This window comes from Artemia sp. Qi Xiang Cuo, chromosome 3 (genome assembly GCF_049724085.1).
Source record: "Artemia sp. Qi Xiang Cuo chromosome 3, ASM4972408v1, whole genome shotgun sequence".
Lineage (NCBI taxonomy): Eukaryota > Metazoa > Arthropoda > Branchiopoda > Anostraca > Artemiidae > Artemia > Artemia sp. Qi Xiang Cuo.
In genome coordinates, this window is record NC_142796.1 from 76,248,541 (window position 1) to 76,272,900 (window position 24,360).

The window sequence follows — 24,360 nt, forward strand, 5'->3', positions numbered from 1 at the left end:
CATATGAAAATAAGAGGAATGTAAAGAAAGTTGAGAAAGTATTAAAATGTGAATTAAGAAGGTGTGAAGTGGAGGTCAGGGATGAGATTGCTGAAGCTCTAGATGATGCAGCCAGAAAGCATAATAGTAAAATACTGTACTGGCATGATAATAAAATGAGAGAGAATAATCAATCTGGACTTATCCCAGTTAAAGGTAGGAAGAGGGCCACAGTTAGTGATAAGGAAAGAATTAAAGAGAGACGGGCAGAACATTTTGAGAATGTGCTAAACCGAGATAAAGTTACAGGAAAAGATATAGAAAAGAATGAAAAAAGTTTGTGCATATTGGATGTGAAGGAAGATTTGTTTTGGGGAGAAGAATTAGTAAGAGTACTAGAAGGATTAAAAAAAAATAAGGCCATGGGAGCTAATAGTGTAGTACACTAGTTTTTTTTTAATATGGTGGTTGTTTAGTTAGAGATAATTTAGTGAAGATTATGAATATGATTTTTGAAAAAGGGGAAGTACCTAGCGATTATAGGGAAACTCTAATTAATCCCCTGTATAAGAAAGGTGATAAGAGGGAGTGTGATAATTATAGAGGCATTAGCCTGGTTTTGTAGGAAGCAAATTACTTAGTACGGTATTACTTTAGACCTATAGATGCTACAGAAAGAAGTTTTAAGAGAAGAACAGTCTTGTTTTAGGAAGGCTAGAGGATGCGTCGACCAAATTTTCACTCTTAGATTAATAATTCAGAAGTGCCTGAGACATTAAACGCCTTTAGTCCTTATTTTTATAGTATATGATCAAGCGTTTGATTCAGCTGATAGAAGAGCTTTAGCAAAGGTCCTATCCTTGCATGCATTAAAGTGATTAGTGCTATGGATGAGAATAACATTGCTGCAGTTAAGGAAGAAAATGAGATTATTAGCTGGTTTCGTATTAAATCAGGAGTTAAGCAGGGTTGCGTTCTTTCCCCGTTTATAGGACTTTGTAGTAAGAAGCACAGCAAAGGCAATAAGAGAATACAGAATCAAATGGGGAAGTAAATATCTCATAGACTTAGATTATGCTGGTGATTTAAATATCCTAGATGAAAGTGTTAGCAACAGGATTGAGCTTCTAGATATTTCACGAGTTCAGGGTGCAAGAATAGGTTTGAAAATTAATGCCAAGAAGACTAAGTCGCTAAATCTAGGAATAATTGAAGGTGAAGAGGTAATGTTGGATAACGAGAAAATCAATTAAGTGGACAGCTTCATCTACTTAGATAGTAATATTAGTAAAGACTGTGGGTAGAGCGAAACTGAAAAAGTAAAAATAGTCAATGCCAGAGTGTTTTTTCACAGTTAAAAAAGTTTGGAAGAAAATGAAGATAAGTCTGCAAACCATGATTAGTATATTGGAAGCTACAGTGATGAAAGCGGTCAAGTATGGTTCTAAAACGTGGGCGCTCCAAAAACTGAAGGGGAATGGGCTGCAATTTTTTCCAAAGAGATTGCCTACGGATTGTTTTGGGCACCCGACTGACTGACTGTATCTAAAAAACTAAGCTATCCGATAAATGCAATTCATTCCCACTGTTTAGGGCTTTAATGAGATAAAGAATGAGACGGCTAGGGCACGTTCTGCTGATGAAGGATAAAAGAATGTCAAAGATTGTCCATGTCAGCCAACCGTCTAGGGCCAAGCAAAAAGCAGATCGTCCCCGAATAGGCTGGGAGGATGTTGCAAGGAAATATTTAAGAAAAATGGGAGCTTCTTGGTATTGTATAAAGAGGGAGGCTTTGAATTGATTTTAATGGAGGAGGAGCGTACGTAGCTATGTTGGTCTCAGGTGGCTTACTGCTGAAGTGAGTTATTTTGTATTAGTAGCACTTTAAGACCTTCGTCTTCCTCTTTCCGGAAATCATTTACGTCAACCAATTTTGGGCTTCGTCTTCCCTTGCTTCTCGACTTCCTTTGACTTTGTTTTGGTCTTCCTTTCCTTTGACTCTTTCGTATTTGTCAAAGCACCGAGTTATTTCCTTCGCTTGTATCAAACTAACTACCCCAGGGAGATGGCTACCCAAAGGATAGAATAGAAACAAGGGCGGGCACTTCAAATCATTGTATAGTCTAATTATGTGTTCTAATTAATTTTCCTTGTATAGTCTATTATACATAGTAGAGTCTTCTTGAATTAAGATGCTGTAAAAATCATCAAATATATGAAAGTTTTTTATTTTTATTTTTTCTTTTTTATAGTTTTTAACACTGGACAGTTTCAATAGCGGCTTATAAATCTCTCTTATTTACAGTATAATGGGCATTTTTTGTCCACATAATTAGACGTTTAAACTTAGTTTTTAATACTTAGGGAGGAGCTACTTGGTATTCCCCGACCACCGGGGGCTAAGGACGTTGACTGGAGTAAGGTGGCACCAACTTTGAACCTTGAGGCTACGACACTTCCACCACCTGTCAAAATTCCAGTTTCAGAACTTATTGGCAAGCTTCCTACAAAAGCTAAACTACCTCCTTTACCTGCACCTTCTGCTCCTGCTGCTGGTACGTAGATAATTTCATTGTTATGAATAAAATGTGAAATTGTGTTTATTTCAAAAGAAATTTCAGTGCCTAATTCATTGACTAACGTTAAATCGTCAAAATGTTCTGGTTGCGCCATGCATTTGCAAATGTATGCCTTGTGTTAAAGTAGCCTACAGGTATATTTTCTGTACCCTGCAGCAATAGAATATTTAGATGGTTGTAAAAAAGGTCTATTTTCGGTTCTGGTAATGGTGCTTGTGGGGTGCTACCATTTCATCTAACCGTCACACGCACTAAACGACATAACATCTAACCGTCAGGACATCGACAAAAAACGTATAAGTTTATATAATAGTAGTAAGTATGTAAAAGAAACAAATTTTGGCTATTTATTTGCACATCAGAAGGGTGGGGGTAAAGCATAGCATATATTAAATACGTAATCTAACCTAACCTAGGTGCTTTTAAACCCCCCCTAAACCCCAAAAAACTAAGGTTTTAAAATTTGTCGGTGTCCTGACGGTTAGTGGTTCTGACGGATTTTTTTGTCGATGTTATGACGGATTTTGTCGATGTCCTGACGTTAGTGGTCCTGACGGTTAGATGTTATGACGCCTTCCCGGTCCTTTTATTATATTGATTATCTGGTTTGATGTATCGAATGGACTAAGGTCCAGTAAAACGATATGGCATATTCAACACATGAGTCACATGGGCATTAGTTACAAAAGCACGACAAAAAAAATCACAAAAAAAAACAAATAACAATCCATCTGCATTATACATACTTACTTTTTATTTACAAAATTGTCTTCCCTTATTCTGCCGATCCTCCATTTTCCAAAAATCTCTCTCTGTGATGCATTGTTGTCTGAGCATACTTCCCCACATTACCCAAAGATTTCCTCCTTAAAATCCTCCATTTCTTAAAGTTTCACATACTGTGCTTTATATCCTTACTATCCCTGCACTAAGATAGGGTTGGCCTTGCTTTTTTCTTCTAGTATTATTTTTTTCTTAAGAGGTCAAGGAAAGCGAGGAAAGCATGAGTAGCTAATTGTCTTGAAAAACATACAAATTAGGGGAAAAATCATGATTCTTCATTGCCTTTGGGGATGTAATAAAATAACTCTCCGTGCCACTATTTTAGTAGTTATAACAAGGACAGTACAAAAATATTAATTTCTGGGTATTGGCATTTAAATCTTTTATTTCTTGAGATCGGCAAAATTTACCTAGCTTTTTTGTTGTTTGGTATTTCAGGAACTTAAAAGCTGTGTTTCGAGTCAGTGCAATTGGAGGAAACTGTACAAACTCATTTGTTAAGCTCATCTATCTACTTAACTTGCGTATTTGAAAGGTACTGGTGAACTAAAATCGGCTCCACCAGGGTTGGTCCTTTTCATGTCGGGAAAGCAGTCCGGTAATTTTGGTACTCAAAAAATTTAAAGGTTTTTAAAGTCGTCTGATTGCCGATTTTGGTACACAGGAAAATCAGTAAAATAATGCAGATGACAAGATAGTATATCCAGGACCGTATGTACGATCTTTTTTAGGGGGGGGGGGCACAAAAAGCGTTAAAAACCCGGGGGTTCAAACCCCTTACCCCCTTTTTACGGCCTTGAGTACATCTGATGGATACCAAGGAACAAGATAGTACATCCAGGGCCGTATTTAAGATCTTTTTTAGGGGGAGGAGGATACAAAAAACTTTAAAAACGCATCGAAACTTTTTTATATGTGTTTTGTCACATTTTAGCGTGTCGGACAAACATTTCAGGGGGGGGGGCTCAAACCCCCTAAACCCATTGATACGGCCTCGAGTACATCCTATAGATATCGATTGGAACATTACTTGAAATAAAAACCGTTTTGAAAGGAAAACGTTGCTTCAAATGACTCACAGAACTGATCTGACTTGACATATCTGTCTTGGCTTCACTCTAATTAGCCATAGCTCTCAGGTCTTTCATCACTTCCACCAAATTGGTAATTCAAAATCAATGGACTCGGTCTCGGCCCAAAATTTTGGGGGAGGGGGTTAAAACCCCCTAACCCTCCCCCCCCCCCCTCTTTGTTATGGCCTTGAGTACACCCGATGGATACCGATTGGATCATTACTTGAAATAAAAACTGTTTTGAAAGGAAAAAGTGGCTTCAAATGGCTCACCGGACTGATCTTACTTGACATATCTTTCTCGGCTTTACTCTAATTAGCCATGGCTCTCAAATCTTTCATCACTCCCACCAAGTTGATAATTCATTCAGTAATATTGATGGAAGAAAGCAAGGAAAAAGTATTCGTTGATTTACTACCTCTACCTCCGGCCTCAAAAATTAAATACAAAGTTACAAGAAAGCAAAAATTATGTTTGGTACAAAAAAATATACATAAAACCACGACTTTAGACCCCAATGAGCACCTGCCCAGGTAGAGAAGACCCAATTTTACTGAGAACCGTAAAGTGCTTAAAGGCTTAAAATGTCACTGATCTTACATCTGAAGAGATTCATTACGTCAAGATGTGTTGTCAACAATATAGGGTTTTGTTTGTTTTTAAGTAATTCAAGTCAATTGACCCTGGATGAGATCAATGCTACTTGCAGATTAGTCTGGACCAGTCCCCATATTTCCCCGCTTGTTGTCGATGATTGTCGTCGTAAAATTGCTTAATTTTGCAATTATAATTGCAAAATCTCTAAATTAAATTTTTACGCTTCACGAGCAATGACAAGAAAGTTTATTTTTTTATTCACATCAAGGGAGAGAGATAGTTTTTTTTCTCTCTCTCCCTCTTCCTCCCAGACTCTCTCTCTCACTCTCTCTCTCTCCCTCTCTCTCTCTCTCTCTCTTTCTTTGTATCTCGTTCTCTCCCTTGTCCTACAAATTTGCAGTATTGTATTTGTAAATTTTGATGGTGATTTTATCATTCATAGAGTTGAGATATAATTAACTCGAAGGTCAGTAATGGCACGCTAAGAGCCATTATAGTTTTCATCAGTGTCTAAGAACCGGCTGGAATCTAAACCTGTCTAAGTATTTAGGAATTTTTATATTCTCAGCTTCAGTTTGAAGCCAAAATGGCAATAAATGTGTTTATTTCATCTTTATTTTTGCATTATACCTCCTCTTTTTAATTGAAGGAAATTCACAGTAAACAGAGCGTGTGTAGTGGGTCTTAGTTTGGCATATGTCTCCCCGCAGTTCAAAAGCTGGAACCTTTTTACCTTAATTAATTGTTAACAACTTGAATATTCCAGGTCTTTCTAACCGCATAAGAAAAACAGAAAGATTTGAGGGGTTTAACCTCCTGAAATTCTGAAAGTCAAGTTTCCAAAGAAGATTTTATCAGTGTCTTGTCCCATTCTTCATGCTAGTGTAGGCAAGAACCTGCTGAAAAATTAAGCTCTTCTGGTTGCCAAAGAAATCTTTCGACTACCACCATTAGTTTTCCTCACAACTACCTGTACCATCGGGCATTCTATTCTTTTTCTTTTCTTTGTTTTCAGAAGTCATTTATTAAGACCTTCCTGGTTTGCTAGGAATCATATAAAGTGACTTAATGTTTTTTAAGGGAAACATTTTATTTTAGATGTCTTAAGCCAAAACTGTGGATGGTGGTAGGGGATGAGGAATGCATATTCGCCTGTTGATCTCAATTGAGTAAACGCTGCTACGAGTTTTTAGTAATGGCAGTAAGAATAACATGTCTACGCGTTACCGTGGATAAAGAACGTATAAAAATAAAAAGCGTTATATCTGCCGTGTATTTTTATTTCTTTTATTCTTATCTTCCCGGTTTCAAATATAAAAGAGAAGGCCAAAGAAATTCAAAAGCGACTTCTTTGATATGCAATTAAAAGTCCTATTGCCATTCTCAATCGTTGAAAGTGATTTCATGGGAACATTTCCCCGTCCTGCACCCTTTTTGTGCACATAGGGACCCCCTTAGCGTCCCTTTTATTGTGTAAGATCAAATTTTAGAGACAAATGTTTTACTCAGAAGTCTCGGAAGGTCATAAAATGTACCTCATGAGAGGAGATTACCCACGGAGCACCAGGGCCGAGGGCCATATATATTTTAGTTTAAAATGTGAGTACAAAAAAAGCTATGTCGTGACTCGATGAAAAAACAAAATAAATTTCTGTACAATGTAACGACGTGCTAAGTCTTCTAAAAGGACAAAAACTGTTCAAGTTCAAAGGACAAAACTGTTCAACTGTTCAAAGGACAACAGGACAATCACAAGCTGGGGACTGACTTAATGCAAAGAATAGGCAGTTTCTGATTCGACGCAAAAAGGAGCCGACTTGGCGTAAATTTTTCATTACTAAATTTAATATTACTAAATTTCTGATAACGAACTAATTTCTGATTAGATACAACACGAGCTGAGTCAGAGCTGAAAACCTAATCAGTGCAAAATTAGCTATGTCTTAACTCTACTCAAAAAACCACCTCTGAAACCTCAAAGCTTCTCTGTTACCCTAGTGAGCAAAAGTTTGGACTTCGGCACACTTAAGGAAAAACTGGCGGCTCTTCAGGGATGCCCTAAGTGCCCTTGGAGGCATAGGAGAATATATAATTAAGCTGTAATTAAGTTATAATTAAGCTGTATCAGCTAAAAAACGATTGTTAATTCAATAAACGACTAATTGAAAAAGAAAAACATTCCAAAAACATTTCAAGGAAGAGTAAAGAGGGGTATTAGAACCTAAACAGGCAGAAATAAAGTTACGTAATTGGTTAAAATTTAAGCAAGCAAAAATTATTTTAATGAATAAAGGAAACTAAAAACGCAAACCAATTAGAATAATAATCAGTTAAAACTGAAAAAGAACAGAATTTACCACAAATAAGAATGGGGTTATCGCCCCGTCAAATCCTAGAGGATTAAGTCTCATTTGCAATTTGCTGAAAACAGAATATATCTTTATCTTTTTTCTTCCGTTGTTATAATATTAAAGAAATAAATACTGCTAAAATTTTTAGGAATTCTTTTGGTTTTGCTTATCGTTATATTCCAAGCAATCAATTTTGTTTCTAGACACTAAATTTTTGTTCACACCCAGTTCTACGGATAATTTGTTGTAAAATTCACATTATTATGACTTTCATAATTCAGATAACTCAGTTCACTTACTAAACATAGCAAAATGTCTTTTGTACCTAACGTTCGTTCTGCATAGCTGTATTAGGTTTTCAGGCCTACTTACATGGTTTTATACAAAACCATATAACAATAATGTTAAAGTTCTAAAATTCTGATAAAAAAAAGTAGAATAAAATATAAATAAACAAAACGAAAAGCTATATCTAGATTTGAAGTATTCCAGTTGATTAAATTTTTTTATTCCAGTAAATGCCCCGAAGGTTGTGTGCTACGTTGCTTCGTGGTCACTTAAGCGTCCAGGTTCTGGTCGATTTAAACCTGAACATATTGACCCCACTCTCTGTACCCACATCATTGTCGCATTTGGATCTCTTGATAGTGGTCGATTGGTTGATTACGTAGATGGCTCTACTCAGTCAGCTTCAGCAAAAGATTATTATGAAAAAGTCGCTTTAATAAAAGAGAAAAACCCTAGTGTTAAGGTAAGCTTCTAAATATAGCTTTTAGTTTTCTTTTTTTAACTCAAGACTGGGTGAAACAAATTTCATTCCAAGAGAGGGGCATAGATCACTGTCCAATAAGTTATGAGGGTCCTTTCTAACTTAAAAGCAGATTTCACAACTTCATGCAGGACAATAGAAAATGAAGATGGGTAATTTTGCAATCGAAGCGTTTTGTTTCTAAATTTCTCATTTCTCTTTTTCTGGTGAATAGAAAACTGAAAATCAAAGGGTATGTGCTGTCAAAACATTGAAGAACATCTACGCTGTGTTCTTTATCCAGAATGCATAACTGCAGGGGAGGCATAGGGGAATGTTGACGGAGGTTCTTCTCTTCCTATATTGTGAGCAACTGCTACGACCTGTCATAGTAATTTATATTGGTACAGTATAGCGGAAAAAGAATAGAAAAAGAGGTTGATGAAGGAAGTGGGGAGCGCACGATGAAATTTATACCATAGTTCTTTTACTATTATTGCACAAAGTAAAGTTTGTGTGGTTTTGTGTGTGTGAACAATGTATATTTTTCTCAGAAAAATAAGCTCAACTGATGAAGCTAGAAACGCGAAAAATCATGCAGGATCAACTATGTATACTTTACAATTTGGTAACACTTGCGAAAACTCATGTATAGGAATCCTTATATTTATGTATGTTAATACAGTAAAAGTGTAAAAGCATACATGAAGCTCGGTTGGCTGTGGTGGTAGAGCATTGGTCTCATGACCTCAAGATTGTGAGTTTGAGCCTGAAATCAGTTTTTTGGGGGTAAAAGTAGTATTTATGGTGATCGATGTTAGATGATTCTATGTGTGCGAATGTGTGACGAATTCGTCAGTATTTATGGTGATCGATGTTAGATGATTCTATGTGTGCGAATGTGTGACGAATTCGTTTAAAGGTGACGGGGAGATCTATGGGGCAAACGAGTACTTCCAAAACCATAGTTTCAATAATTTCAGGGATACTTCTGTTTGAGGGGGGGGGGGAGGAGTAGTCCAGCTTCAAATGTTGTTGATCCTCAAAAAAGGGTATAGTTTACGGTTTTTCTTTTTATGTCTGTTGTCCGACAGGCTTCGCTGCTGTTAAATGATAAAACTGAACGTTCCTAATCTTAAACTGTATAGTTCAATGTATCTAGCTCAGCTCAAGGCGATACAAGCTTAGAAGTATATACAGACAAGATATGTGAGAATTTGATCAAAATTAGAGGGTACTGACAGAGAATGAATCGTGAGGCAAAGTCAGAGGGGTTAGACCCCTCACGAAAGATATGAAAACTTGTATAGTTGTGTATTGTTTAAAAATTATGTAATGGCTGTGGTAGAACTTTTTCCATTTTAGAGACCATGTCCCTTTGCACTGAATCTTGGCTATGCTCCAGTCAAAAAGAACCTTCTGAATTTTCTGAATTTACTCGTTAAATTTACTCGTTATATTCTGAATTTACTCGTTAAAAATGCGAATATAAAATGTGTTTAGTGGCTGTATTTTGAGTTGTTTGTGTTGAACTATCTTAGGTTGAGTTATTTGTGTTGAGCTTTGTGTACTGAACTGTCTATGTTAACATGTCTATGCCGAGTTCGCTGTGTAGAAAATTTCATGTTGTGCTGCTTGTGTTAACCTGGTTAGACTGTATAGGTGTTGAATTGCAAATAAATGCAGCAAACTAATTCAGTTGAATCGTTTATATAATGGTTATACCGTCATCACTTAGAATTAGCATTTTATTCAGAACAACAAACCGTTGAGGAAGAAGCTAGAACCAGACGCGTAGAGCTAGAAAAAAAGACAGTTCTATTAGGTCTTTATGTTTTCATTGTTTGTTTTAGATTCTTATGGCAATTGGAGGCTGGGCTTTTGGATCAAAGCCTTTCAGAGAGCTTACATCCAATGTGTACAAAATGAATCAATTCGTTTTTGAATCTGTTGAATTCCTTCGAGACAGGCAGCTTGATGGCCTTGATATAGACTGGGAGTATCCAAGGTAAGAGATTTGCTTTCGAATATCAAACTCAGAAAGCGTGAGTAACTTCTGAGAGAGGAAACCTGAGCTGGTTTCGAAATGACAAATCAGGGTTGTCATTTAAAGTTTTGAGACTTTGGTTCTCTTTGCCTTTTCGGGTACTTCAAAATGGAACAGAGGGCGAAGGAAGTAAAGTTCTATCACCAGTAGGTCACATTAGTTTAGGTCCAACAGCCTACTTACCAAGTCAAGATATTTCCAAGCTGTAGTGCGCAGACTCGATTTTGACTTAAAATAGTTCCTGAAAAAAAACAACTGATTAATTGACACTCGCAGCAATAAATCGCGTTTGACACTCTATCCTTTACAAAGTTTAAGGGACTGGTAGCCCCAATTTTTTTGTGGCAATTTCTCTTCGTTTCATGTTTGACTTGACTATTTATTTTAATCTTTGTTCGAGTTAGGTTTTTTTCATATATCTGCAGCAGTACCTGTTATTTTTATATTTCATATTTTTGTTCATTTTTATTTCTGTTCGTCCTAGGTTTCACTTATTTATTCATAGTGATTTCTGTTCATTTTAACCTTGATTTTTTTTAGACTTTAGTTCTGCTTTTTCTATTTTTTTAGAATCAGTCTTTACTTTTCTTGTTTTTTTTTTATTAATCCAGAAAAAATCTATCAAAGATTGTCTATCAGTGGTGTAACCATTGCTATGGAGTGTGATCAAGGATATAGATGGCCCCATTCCCTCAAAGTAATATTTGTTGTAAAAAGTAATTCGAGTCTCACAAATTTGTTAGGTCTTTGAACGTACAATAGTCTGTCTAACGTTTTTGCAATAAAAATTTGTCACTCTTTTTGAAAAAAAAGCAAAAAACTATGTGTTCATAAGAAAATGTTGAAATATGTCAATTAGTTGAGAGTTTCTGCTTAAACTTCACTTGAAACGTGTAGTCAACAGCTGGATTTTTAAGATCCCCAAATTTTTATTAATTCGTCACCCCGTCCCCCCCCCCCCAACCTTTTCAGAGCCTAAGTCTGGTTAGGTGACTGGTACTTGTCATCAACACGTGAAACATAATTATTCTTTCAGGGGTTCTAAAGACAGAGTTGCGTTCGTTGATCTTCTTCGTGAACTACGTCTTGCATTTGAAGGCGAAGCTGAGGCCAATAAGCAATCCAGATTACTTCTTACTGCTGCCGTACCTGCCAGTATTGAAGCCATAGCTGCTGGGTAATGTTGAATTTTTTTATCATTGCGCAGGAGCTTGTCTAATACTGAATCATCATAAAAACTATTAAATCTGTTTGTATAAGTTACACTTTACGCGCTAAATTTATCTATATTCATTGCTTTTTAAATCAGAAATCGTTTAAATTAGGTACTCTTATCAATATTCCAGTTTATCTAGTTGTTTACTGTATACTTGATGAATAGGCTACTAGAAATAGCTAATAAAAATATAAATTAAAAATGATATAGCTGCCCAGGACCGTGTCCAGGATTCTTTTTTCGGGGGGGGGGGGTATAAAAGGATTTCGGGTGGCAGGGGGGATTACAAAAAACCTTAAAAAACGCATAAAAAATTTGTTTATACAAAAATTTCGGGGGGGGGGGGTGGAGGTTTTCAAACCCCCTAGCCCCCCCCCTGGATACGGTCTTATAGCTGCCATTTCAAAGAGAACGATAAAAAGGGATAACATTTAACGACTGGAAAACTCAGATTTTTTTGTCTTTTATACTTATTTTGAATAATCACCATTTGCTCAGGAATACGTTGTAAACATGATCAATAAAAGTAAATTTCTGAAAGATTAAAATTTTCTTCTTTGCCCTTTTTTGGGTCTATTGTTGGGAAATCCCTTCCACTTATCTAGGTGTCTTTGTGCTGCAGTGAGCTAACTTCTTTTCTTTATTAAATAACAACAAGCAAAAATAAGTACTAGCATTAGAGGTAATTAAAACAGAGGGTGGTTAAATATATTATGAAAAAATAATAGATTATTCATAATTGCTGCCCCCCCAGTTGGTGAAGACCTCACGAATATGTATGATGTCAGGTCAGTTTGACGGATAACATTAACGATATATTGTGGTGAAATATAGAAAAATAAACATTTTCTAACCCCTCCCCTAGCACGCAATTGCCCACTCTTCTAGACTTTGAAAAATACCTTCTTATTTCTGTTTCATAGTTATTTTCTATTTTAGCTATGTGCTATATTAAAGCAGCGAGACTGATTAACCGCTTGTTTTTATTTGTCGCCCCTGTGCTTTGTTTTTTCACAGCTATAAAATAGCACTGCACTCCTAAAATCCAAAAAATTGAAACACAAAGTACACCATTAGAACCGCCATGTCAAAAACCCTTTGAAGGAAGCTTACAGTCCCTTGGCCTGAACAACAAGGAACATCCGTTGGCTTGAAAAACAAGGGAGATGGTTGCAACCACGATATTCTGCATCGAGAGCATCTTTTTTTTTTCTTTCCTGTTTTACCTTCTCTGCAGCTAGCGGGGCACTGAAACATCACGGAGAGCTGTTTGATGGCTCATTTTAAAGCAAATTTCTACATATAGCGCTTTTGTACTTAACAAAAAATAACTTTTAGAAATAATTGCAATAGTTGTCGCAGCGGTAGCTACAACCTGGTAAATCTTGGTTGCTGTGGTAGCTGCTAATTAAGAGAATTAAGATCTATGGCTACCCCTCTTTTAGGTATATTTGCTCAATGTTGCTCTGCATTTTTTATCTTAATTAAAGAAAATCGAAACAAATCCTCCCCCCCCCCTATATTTTCGTGAATCGATGCCACTGCAATAAAAACCTTTTTCTTGCATTTAGTTGTTATTTTGTTTATAGAGAATCACTTTATTTACATAAATATTTACAAACTTCCAGGAGTCTCGTCATCCAGGCTTGTCAGGCACTATCTCTTTTCAACTTAACATCCTCACATCTTTTAAACAAAAAAAAAGACGAGACACCTCTTGCTCACTCAATTCCCCGACGGGTAGGCTACCATTAATATTCACTACCAATCCTTATACTGTTTGGCACTACTTGAGGCAAAAAAAAAAAAAAAAAAAAAATCATAACGACTACCACCATGGCCTCTTAGCAGCCTACGGAAATCGAGTTTGACCGTCTGGTCTAGAATCTCACATGGTAGTCTTTCCCATGTTAACGGAAGCTGGTGTCTGAGCGAGAAGCTAGACCGAGTCGATGGTTTCCTTGGTCGTTGAATCATTCCGTGTTACGAGTACCATATTGATGACGTTCAGAAACGTAACAAAAGATATTATGCAGGCAATCCGTAACCTTTTTGTACCTTCTGTAAGTTCTTGTGTAGTTACTACCCAAAACCCTAAATTATTCTTCTTTCCATTTTGCACAGGTCAATTTCTAACGTCAAAAATCTAACTTGATCACTTTTTATCATTAGATATGATGTACCTGAGATTGTTAAGTATGTGGATGCTCTTCATGTTATGGCTTATGATTTTCATGGTCAGTGGGAACAAGTTGTAGGGCATAACTCCCCACTTTTCCCAGTTGATGGTGCAGATGACCAAGAAAGAAGACTCACAGTAGTAAGCGTTTTCTTATTTTGTTTTATTCTAGTAAAACAGAATTTTACTATAGATAAACCATAGCAATGTTTCGGTTTCTATCCTCCGTAATTGATTTGGCCAATTGCTAATTAAACAACTTCTATATAATTTTGATTTCTGCTTGTTTCTAATGAATAATTAACTCAAACTAGGGAAAATTTTAAGGATTAGCAAAGCAGTACGACTAGTAAAGTAACAGAAATAGCATGAATGAAAAGATTACAAAAAATTAAGAATTAATTGTATATAAAACAAGAAGCTGATTACTGCAGTTGAAGCTCCTCCTCGGCATTTTTTTTCTTAGAATTTTTTAACTAATTTTCCAACTACTTACCATCATTCCAACTGACAACTGCGCATTTTAACTGGATGCAATTAAAATAAAAAAAACAGTTCTTATTGCTGTATATTATAGATAAGTCTTCAAAAATTAAATTAAGTTAATTTCGTAGTAAAACAACAGTGGACATTGATTAGTTTCAACTTTTTAGGTGATTAATTAAAAAAAAACTATCCGAAAAATAAGTTTTTCAAAGAAAAGTAAAGGCCATTTTAAACTTAAGATCAGCAGATACAAATACCTTTTAAAATTCGAACTCAAAACGACCAGAAATTACTATTAAAGAATAAATGAAATCCAAAACGAACAGAAATTAAATAAGCAATCATAGCAAAAACATACAAAAAGTAATAATATAAATGAAGAAATAGATCTTAAAGCGAGTAACGCTTAGATTGAATCTGAATATCAATCTTAAAACGAAAAAAAAATATTTTCCTATTGAAGTATAAATGAAACTTAAAACAAACATAAATAGAATAAACAACCAATGCAAACAAACATACAATAGATATTAAGGTAAATTAATGAATAAATCTTAAAAGGAGTGAAACTTAAATTTAATATGCAAATCGAGCTTGAAACTAACAAAAATCACCACAAACAAGAGTTTGGGTATGACTTGCTTCTCTCACTGTAAAAGTCTAAAACCTACTGCGTCATTGGCGCTTTACTGAAAACCAATTTTATGACAAAAGTTTTCTTTTGTACTTAATATTGAAAATAAACATTAAAATTATAGTAAAATTTTGAACTGGTGAGCTTTCAGCAATAAATATTCAGTTTAATTTATTAGCTCTTTCTAAAGTTGTTAAAGACGAATATAGTTTCCCTACAGACAAGTGTTTGGATACTGCCTCCTTTTCTAACTGTAAATAAAAACCAAAAGCCTACTGCGCCATTGGCGCTTAACTGAAAACGGATTATATAACAAATATTTTCTTTTCCAGTTCTTACAGTATTGAAAATAAAAATACAATTACAGTGAAATAAATTCTTGAACTGATGAATCTTTCAATAGTTAACATCATTATTCATCAAATATTCAATTAGATGTTTTTTATACTTTCCAATACTGTTCAAGACGCATATAGTTTTCATTAAAGAGCCAATGACGCAGTCAATGACCCCCTCTGTCGATGTCTATCTCAAAATTTTCATCAGATGGGTTGGGGGATAGCTGCCCTCGGATCTCTTTTGACTATTAAAAAGTGAGTCCGAATTTTCAATATCCAATCAAATGAGCCCTCTCTGAAGTTTATACAACAATCCCTTTCATACGAACAATATATGCCCCAGGGCATAACTTACAACGCCTGCCCCCGGGCCCTGGGGGGTTGTGACGACACCGGAGTTTTTGTTACCTGACTTTTGAGAATTTTTTAACTTAATGCCTATCTCAAAATTTTTATTGCATACATTTGGGAAAAAGGGGCGTGGGGGGCTAGTTACCCTTCAATATCTGTTGACTCTAAAAAACTTAACTAGAACTTTCAGTTTCCAGTCAAATGAGTCATCTCTGAATTTTTTACGAGCATCCCTTCAATAAGACCCATACAGTCCCCAAGGGCATAACTTACAACACCTGCCCTCGGGCCCTGGGGGGCTGTGTTGAGCCCTGAGTTTTCGTTATATGGTCTTTGAACTGTTTAAAATAAAATATCTATCTGAAAGTTCTTATCGGATGGGTTTGAGGAAAAAAGGGCGTGGAGGGGGGAGGGGCTAGGTGCCCTCCAATCTCTTTTGACTCTTAGAAAATGAACTAGAAATTTCAATTTTCAATCAAATGATCCCTCTTTGAAGTTAATACGAGCATCCCTTTTATAAGACTTATATGTGCCCCCAGGGCATAACTTACAACTCCTGCCCCCGGGCCCTGGTGGGTTGTGTCAAAACCGGAAGTTTTGTTATATGATCTTTGAACTATTTTTAACGAAATAGCTATCTTAAAATTTTTATTGGATGCATTTGGGAAAATAGGGTTTAGGGGGGTGGGAAGCTGGTTACCCTCCAATATCTTTTGACGCTTAAAAATTGAACTAGAACTTTCATTTCCAATCAAATGAGCCCTCTCTGAAGTTTATACGACAATATTGTCTATACAAAACCTTATATGCCCCCAGGGCATAACTTACGACCCTTGTCCTGAGGGCTGTGGGGGAGTTGTAATCCTCAAAGACCTAATTTCCAGAACTCAAAACTGCGTTTAATAAAATGGCTGTCTCAAAATGTTGATTGGATGTGTTTGGGGAAAAGGTGGGAGTGAAAGGGGGGTTAGTTGCCCTCAAATCACTTTCGACTATTAAGAAGGAAAATAGCCCTTTGAATTTCCAATTGAATGAGCCTTTTTTGAAGTTTCTACGACACCGCCTTCTATAAAAAACCTTATATGCCCCCAGGGTATAACTTAAAACCCTTGCCTTGAGGGTTGTGGGGGAGTGTCCTCCTAAAAAATATATTTTCTATCATAAAATCAACTACGCTGAACAAAATGGCTATCTCAAAATTTTGATTGGACGTGTTTGGGGGAATGATGGGCGTGGGGGGGGGGGGGCTAGTTGCCCACCAATCACTTTCGACTATTAAAAAGGGCACTAGCCCTTTAATTTCCAATCGAATGAGCCTTTTTTGAAGTTTCTACGACAACTCCTTCCATAAAAACCTTATATGCCCCCAGGGCATAGCTTAAAACCCTTGCTCTGAGAGTTGTGGCGCAGTGTCCTCCTCAAAACATGTTTTCTATCTGAAAATCAATTACGCCGAACAAAATGACTATCTTAAAGTTTCGATTGGATGTCTTTGGGGTAATGATGAGTGTGGGGGGGCTAGTTTCCCTCCAATAACTTTCGACTATTAAAAAGGCCACTAGCCCTTTGAATTTCCAATCGAATGTGCCTTTTTTGAAGTTTCTATGACAACACCTTCTATAAAAACCTTATATGCCCCAAGGGCATAGCTTATAACCCTTACACTGAGGGTTGTGGAGGAGTGTCCTCCTCAAAAATATATTTGCTGTCAGAAAATCAACTACACTGAACAAAATGTCTATCTCAAAATTATGATTGGATGTGTTTGGGGAAATGAGGGGCGGGGGGGGGGGACTAGTTGCCCTCCAATCATTTTTGACTATTAAAAAGGGCACTAGAACTCTATATTTCTAATTGAATGAGCCCCCTTTGAAGCTTCTTCTAAGACCCCTTCCATATGAAGTGCCTCTGGGGGAAAAAATAATAATAATGAAACATTGGAGCCTTATGGCCTTTACTATAGGCAACGCTAAAGTGTTGCCTCTGATTTCATAATCTTTGAGTTACAATTTCATATACTTGGTATATTAAGATTTCAAATTTTTGGGTACAAGCCGAAATACTTCGGGAATATACGAGGGTGGAAAACAATTGTGGCTACCTTTCTTTAGAGAAATAATTGGATATACAACAAAACGCCGTAGTTTTTTTTTATGATCATTGCACTTAGTGCAGCGAAAGTTTAATAAATCGTCACAGTTGAATAAGTCAACTGCAAATTCAACCTGGATGCAACTAAAATTAGGAAACAATTCATATTACTGTATAGTCTAGATAAGCCTTTAAAAATTATAAATTAAGGTACTTTTGTTGTAAAACAAGGATGAAGTCAAATTTTTACATCTTTTTATATGATTTTAGAATAATTCAATTTAAATTTCATATGTGTTATATAGCCCACATATGTTAAGATTTCAAATTTCGAGCACAAGCTGAAATACTTTGAAACTGTAATATTGTGAAAACAGATGCAGCGAAATTACTTAGATGGATATAATTAACAACAAATAGCACTCATTACTATTATATGTACAGAGTCGTTAGACAATTTTTATAGAATAGCTAACAATGCCGTCGGAAATGTGACTGTAACAAATTTCTTTTTTCTAAAATAGCTAAACTATTTCAAAGAGTATGCTGTGAACCTTCCTCTGTTTCTAATTCTTTGTTCTTAATGCCATTTTAAATTGCTACTGCGAAAGTGAAATGAAAGATCTCAGCTCTCGAAAATGTTTTAGAAGAGTATGTATGAGACTTATTTTCCCTGTGAAACATGTGATTTTGCGACAAGCTTAAAACTATAACCAGGGCCGGATTTAAAGCTTTGACGTTCCTACGCCCAAGTATTTTTGCCGCTCAGTTTTTGCGAGATTTTAGGGAAAGTCCCTAAAATTTGGGGGTAGTGGAAGCACTGAACAGAACGCAAGTGATGAGCCAAAGGTAATGAAAGAGAGAGCTGATACAGAACTCTCAGCTGCCATTCTTGGGAGAAATCTGACAGTTTTGTAAGTGGCAACGGAATTCCTGTGTTGCTTTAAAACCACTTTTCTGTGAATAGGCTGCATGGCAGTGGAGTGCACCTGGTACTTTGACCATAAATAACATTGGTCCGTTTTTTGTTAAGAAAAACTCACTCAGTGATAATTTATAACGCCCTCTGGCATTGTGCGCCCCTACGCCTGGGCCTAGTGGGCCTATTGGTAAATCCAGGCCTGAATATAACTTGTACTGAAAGGAAAATGTACTACCTAATATTTGATTCATCATTTTGTTGTCTACTAATTCAGTACCCTAGACTTATGATATTACTAAACTTCGTCTTAGAAAATAGTCTAAACTTGTTTAAAAAATATGAAAATTTTCTTATTTGTGCTTGTTTTTGCAACCTTTCTAAAGTAGTTTTCAATTTACAACGAAAAATAAAGAAAACTTCAAAAATTTAATTCTATCGATAAATAAAGCTCGATCTCTGCTATCACCAGAAGCTCATATTTCAATGTTCTCTGTGTTGAGATAACTGAGCGTTTATTCGAGTAGACACCCGACCTATGATCTTTGGATGTCTTGGATTAATATTCCAATACTTTAGACGAGAATAAATAATTCGAGATATAGTTAAACCTCCCTGATTATACTTTGAGATAATCTAATCAGGAGATCCTTATTTAGGCCCTCTAACCAGGACCTAAATAAGGAGGATTTATATTTATTTATAATCAATTTCATTTATACTTCTAGGACTATGGCGTGAGGGAATGGATTGCACAAGGTGCCCCACCTGAAAAAGTTATTCTTGGACTGCCTGCATATGGTCGAAGTTTTGTTTTGGCTGATCCTGAACAATTTGACATTGGCGCTGCTGCAACTGGTGGGGGAAAGGCAGCTCGATACACAACTGAGGAGGGTTTCATGGCTTTCTACGAGGTATTTATTCTAATTTTCGTTAAGAATTTTATTCGTTTGTGTCAGAAAATACAGTGTCCAGCAATCCTTTACAATGTAATTTACTAAGAAAAAGAAACTGTCGATGCTTAGAATGATGAACTCTTCAAAAGGAGAAATTTTACTCTTCTGTTCTGACTTTCAAAGAGAATTTTTTCCCAAGAAAAATGAAGAGCCAGACGAGCAGAAAAGCATTAATATAATAATTCAAACCTACACAAAATTACTCTCAATAAATAAATGAAATCCAAGAACAAACAGACGTTAAAATGCATAATTACATCAGACATACAGATAACAGATACTACTATGGATAGATAGATATTTATTCACATATAATCTGCAGAAAATAGTAAGCAATGAGAGCACATGCAACGCTGTGTACCTCCCGCAAGGCTCTGTGGCAGGGAATGCAGAGAAAAAAACAACACACATAAACTAAAATAGAAAATGGCTGGTGGCCGCCCTCCACTGACTATCCACTGAAAACCAGGCTAGAGCAAAGGGCTGTGGGCAATACACAATAAAACACGAAATTCCAAGTTGACTCAGAGATATCAACTGCAGGATATCATAAATATTTTTGCTTCTGGTTCATGATATTATGTAGTTTTGTTATGTATTAAATATTTATATAAGTATTTTTTTCGGTGCACGTTTTCATCCTCCAGCTTCTAAGTTTTGTATATATATATATATATATATATATATATATATATATATATATATATATATATATATATATATATATATATATATTTATCTTTTTTTTATTTTGTTTTTTGTTAGTAGCACACCCTCGCAAGCGATGCTTTTGGTTTGCTACCAATTGATTTTGTCTCTTTTTTTTTATTAATTTTTTTTTAAATAGATTATTACTACTACTATAAATGGAGCCATTAAGAAAAATAACAAGTAATAATAAAAAGCAATACATTATCAAGAGATAAAAGAAATAGCCACCAGACAAGTAGTCAGGGGATTGAAGTCCGGTCTAACTGATGGACTGAAAGGAGTGTTGTAAGAACTACTAAGATAGTAAGTAGATTGAACAGAAACACGAGTTGGACTAATTCTGAGAGCCACAAGAACATCACCGTATGATGATGTTCATGAAAAACGATAGGCACGCATGAAAAAATAAGAAGTGACTTCAAATCCAGGAGCGGCTTCTAACACAACCATTTGTGTCAAGGATAACATTCGTTGCTTTGTCATTGCCCCTGAGGCTTGGGTGGTGATTACGACCCTGGAGGTATACTTATTAGACCTTTTGACGTTTCTTAAAAAATGGTTATTTCAAAATTCACCAATATCATGGGGATTACGGTTTAAAAGGGTAACAGAAACGGGCACGAAAGGAAGGCTGATTTCTTACCCAATCACTGTCTACGCTTGCAAAGATACATATTTACTGAATATTTTGACTATGCTCAACAAAATGGTACAAAATTTAAAATTTTTGATCAGATATTTTGGGGAGAGGGCAGGGTACGAATGGTATGGGTTGCATGAAAGGACACCGAAGATGGCTGGTTGCCCTTCGATCACTTTTGATTCTTAATGTGGGCATTACAACTTTCAATTTAAAATCAAATGACTCATCCAAGCTTTTACTGTTATTGTCTGTTATCCTTTTTATATGGAATGGCCGTGAAAAAATAGCACATTGAAGATGGCTCTTTACTTAGACACTGCAGGATTTTTTCAGTTTATAATTTTTCGATTTCAATCAATTTTATATCTTAATATTGCATAATCAAGAATATGTTGACGGAATCAAATCATTGTCCTAAGAAAATGGTAAGTTTATAAGAGCTGGATATTCGATAATTTAACATTAGGAGCTAATGATTAAAACTGCTAGCGCCACTCACACCGTAGTGGCTGGGGACTTCCTTGAAAAACTAGAAAATTTAAAAGAAAATCTGATAATTGATGTAGTTAATTTGTAATTCTTTAGGATTTAGGATCGGCGGTTTTTGGTTTTCAAGTCCCTTTCAGTCGAAATCTAGCCTGCTCAAACTAGGCCTACGTTAGCTTCGAAAAATCTTGGCAGGCTAAGTAGGCTAGTTGGCTTTAAGCTGGTAGGCTAGTAGCGACATAACTATTCCTTCTTTACCATCCCTTACATTTAAAGTACCTCAAGAGACAAGTTTGCAGCCGTTAAGAGTAGGAAGAAAAAGGAGAAAATTTGCTAAACTGCAGATGGCTTTGGTGATTTTCATTTTAGACACACTTGCTAAAACATTTTGACACATTTTGACATACATTTGTGACAAGTTTTCTTGCTTTTTAGGTTTGTGAGTTCCTGAGTGGTGAAAATGTCACATTAATCTGGGATAGCGAGCAGAGTGTTCCTTTTGCCTATAAGGATGACCAGTGGATTGGATTTGACGATGAGCGATCTTTGAAGAGCAAAGTTTCTTGGTCCCGGGTTAGTCATATTAATTTTATAGCAAGTCTATTGGTTTCTAAACCTTTCTGGCACTTTGAGCCATAAGGTCTAAGCTTAGTCCCGTCAATGGTATCAAAATTAATCGCAGAACCAAAAACTTATAATTCCCGACCCCAAAACCGTCTTTGGAGCAGATGCATGTGGAATTTGGAATGCCAATAGTTTAAAAAACTTTTTTCAGGCAATCAGTCAACCAGAAATAATAGAGCAGTTGCTTAAGTTTTCCTTTTGGCCTTGTTCTTCAAAGTACATGGGCTTATGCACAAGGTTACGCAAGAAATCATTAAACGGCTGTAGACCAGGTTTTATAAGCTAAACATGTAGAACAAAAAAAACTATTTGTCAGCGGAGAATATTGTTTTCATCCCGCTGAGCTTTCCCTGTTCTTCACGTATTTAGCTAGTTAAAAAGTTTTCTATTGAAGAAATTTTTTGTCATGAAAATTGATTGATGGTACTGCGATTTTCACCCTAATGAAAGTAATTTAGGGAGATCACAAAAAGAGGCGTGATTTCATTTTTTTGCCATTTTTTTGTAAGAACTGACCTAATTTTTAATGTTAAAGAAAAGGTGCATGTATATCTTCCTAGTTTGTGTCATCCTTCATCTTTCCTTGCCTATAATAATAGTTCCCCTTCATTGGACTCTCTTTTTGCTTTTGCTGATGATAGTTCAGTTGGTACATCTAGAAGAATGGAATCTGAGATACGTTCAAACTTAGAACGTATCTCAGATACGTTTTCCGGTAGTAATTCTTCCGGGAAAGTATTACTATGAAACGATGCTCAATTTTTACCTTAGTAGCTTCTTAGTCGGGTTTTTAACTTGATTCGGAAAGGTTTTCAGGTTTGTCCATAGGTATTGGAAATCTCTCTTTCAGATGGATCCACTAGTAGACTTGAGGATTTTTGCGGCTAATTCATTGGCATTATCTTGTTGAAAATATTCCTTTTAAGAATCGATTCTATTTAATGAAAGTAAAATTACTCAGAAGTCTTCGTATTCTTTATTTTATTAAGTGCGGTAATTTAAAAGGTATGGCGTACCATTTTTTTGTGAAACGGAGCTTTATACCCAAGCCTTGGTATAATGATTGGTCCAACTTGTTGCCAATATTTTAATGTTTTATTGAAGTTAGTTTATTTAGTTATTTATGTTATTTCCGAAATGTGTCATTAATCCTTTTCTAGCCCTTAGAAGTCGCTGACAATGAAGCTCTTGGTATTAAAACCATCTTCATTCTTCTTTTTTGAAATCAATCTGTTTCTTTAAACATGAAAAAAATTAGCAGTTAGAGAAACTTCAAGGTAATTTTTAGTTCTATCCATAATCTATAAAGTTTATATCTCATGACGATGGGTATTAACAGCAGTAAATCATGCATTAAGTTATACATATAAGGATTTCAGAAATCAATTCGACCAAGTCCAGTATTTACATATTTTGAGATTTTAGCATCAGGGCAATTGACTGACAGTTGACTAGCTGCTTACATTGACTACCATTATGCGAGGTGGCATGGTAAGGTTGTAATTACTGCTAAAACTTAGTCAAAATATCTTAATGAAGAAGTATTCTGTATATAAAAAATATGAAGAAGATTGGGTATAGGTGTCAATAAGTTCCTTTGTTTGAAAAGTTACACTGCATGATTAATTCACGACGTTATGACCATTGCTTGTGGAATTTGATGTTGTCATACAAAACCGCTGTGAGGTGGAAAAAGAATTTCCATGTTAGGCACAAGTCTCTCACAGACGATCCAACGAAGAACTTCACTCACGGACGACTCTTAGAGAGCAAAGTGAGTGATAGACTTTATGCGGGTAGAACAAAGAGTTAAATCATTAATGAGACTAATTTCAGTTCTGGCTATGTATAAAGCACTATTTACCAAGAACTATAAATGTCAAAGATGTAAACATACCCAGTCCCCGATTACTAACTCCTTTTCAGATACAGCATCGTGTGACTTACCAATTGAGACCATGATTCTTTTGGCGAAAAACAAAGAAGATTTTTTTGATCACCTAGTAAATAAAATCTATCGATTTGACTGAACCTTCTCTGCTGCATATTACTGAATACTGCTGGACCATTGTACGGTGTTCTGATCAATAAATGACGTAGTATCACCATCATATGATCACCAAGGGTATTTATCTTATTACCGACCATGAACCTGCTCGTACATGCTATGGTGCCATTAAGGTATCGAAGTAATGTGGTATGAAGGTATCAGAGTGATCTGTATTCTACCAATCTAACCACAATTGAATTTTTCTTATTTGCAGTACTAAAACAATATCTGCCTTGTTGTAGCACAGTGGATTGACGCTCTGCTTGGCAATATGGGGCCCGGAGTTCAATCCCTGCCGGTTCAAGATGGGGGGGATAAGCTTGGCACTTATTCCTTGAAAAAAAGACCCAGCAACTGAAACGTCAATCCGACACCTTATGCGCCAGCAATGGCTTAGGAGGATATTAATCCTTAAAAAAACAATATATGCCCCATGATCTTCAATTCCATCTCTAGCTCGTCTTGATCCAACAGTTTTTTCTAACAGTTTGTGGTAACGAAATGTAAGTAAGAACCGAT

At 35.9% G+C, this 24,360-nt stretch overlaps 1 protein-coding gene across 2 annotated transcripts in view; it reads left to right on the forward strand.

The window, feature by feature from the left end:
- Positions 1-24,360, forward strand: part of LOC148954543 (putative chitinase 10) — a 163,574-nt gene that overhangs the window by 129,335 nt on the left and 9,879 nt on the right. For both annotated transcript variants that reach the window (XM_089086581.1, XM_089086582.1), the window contains exons 9-15: positions 2,344-2,534; positions 7,878-8,113; positions 9,964-10,118; positions 11,194-11,334; positions 13,546-13,693; positions 19,100-19,285; positions 21,603-21,740. In XM_089086581.1, the coding sequence (XP_088942707.1) occupies positions 2,344-2,534; positions 7,878-8,113; positions 9,964-10,118; positions 11,194-11,334; positions 13,546-13,693; positions 19,100-19,285; positions 21,603-21,740 (1,195 nt within the window). The remainder of the gene's footprint in view (positions 1-2,343; positions 2,535-7,877; positions 8,114-9,963; positions 10,119-11,193; positions 11,335-13,545; positions 13,694-19,099; positions 19,286-21,602; positions 21,741-24,360) is intronic.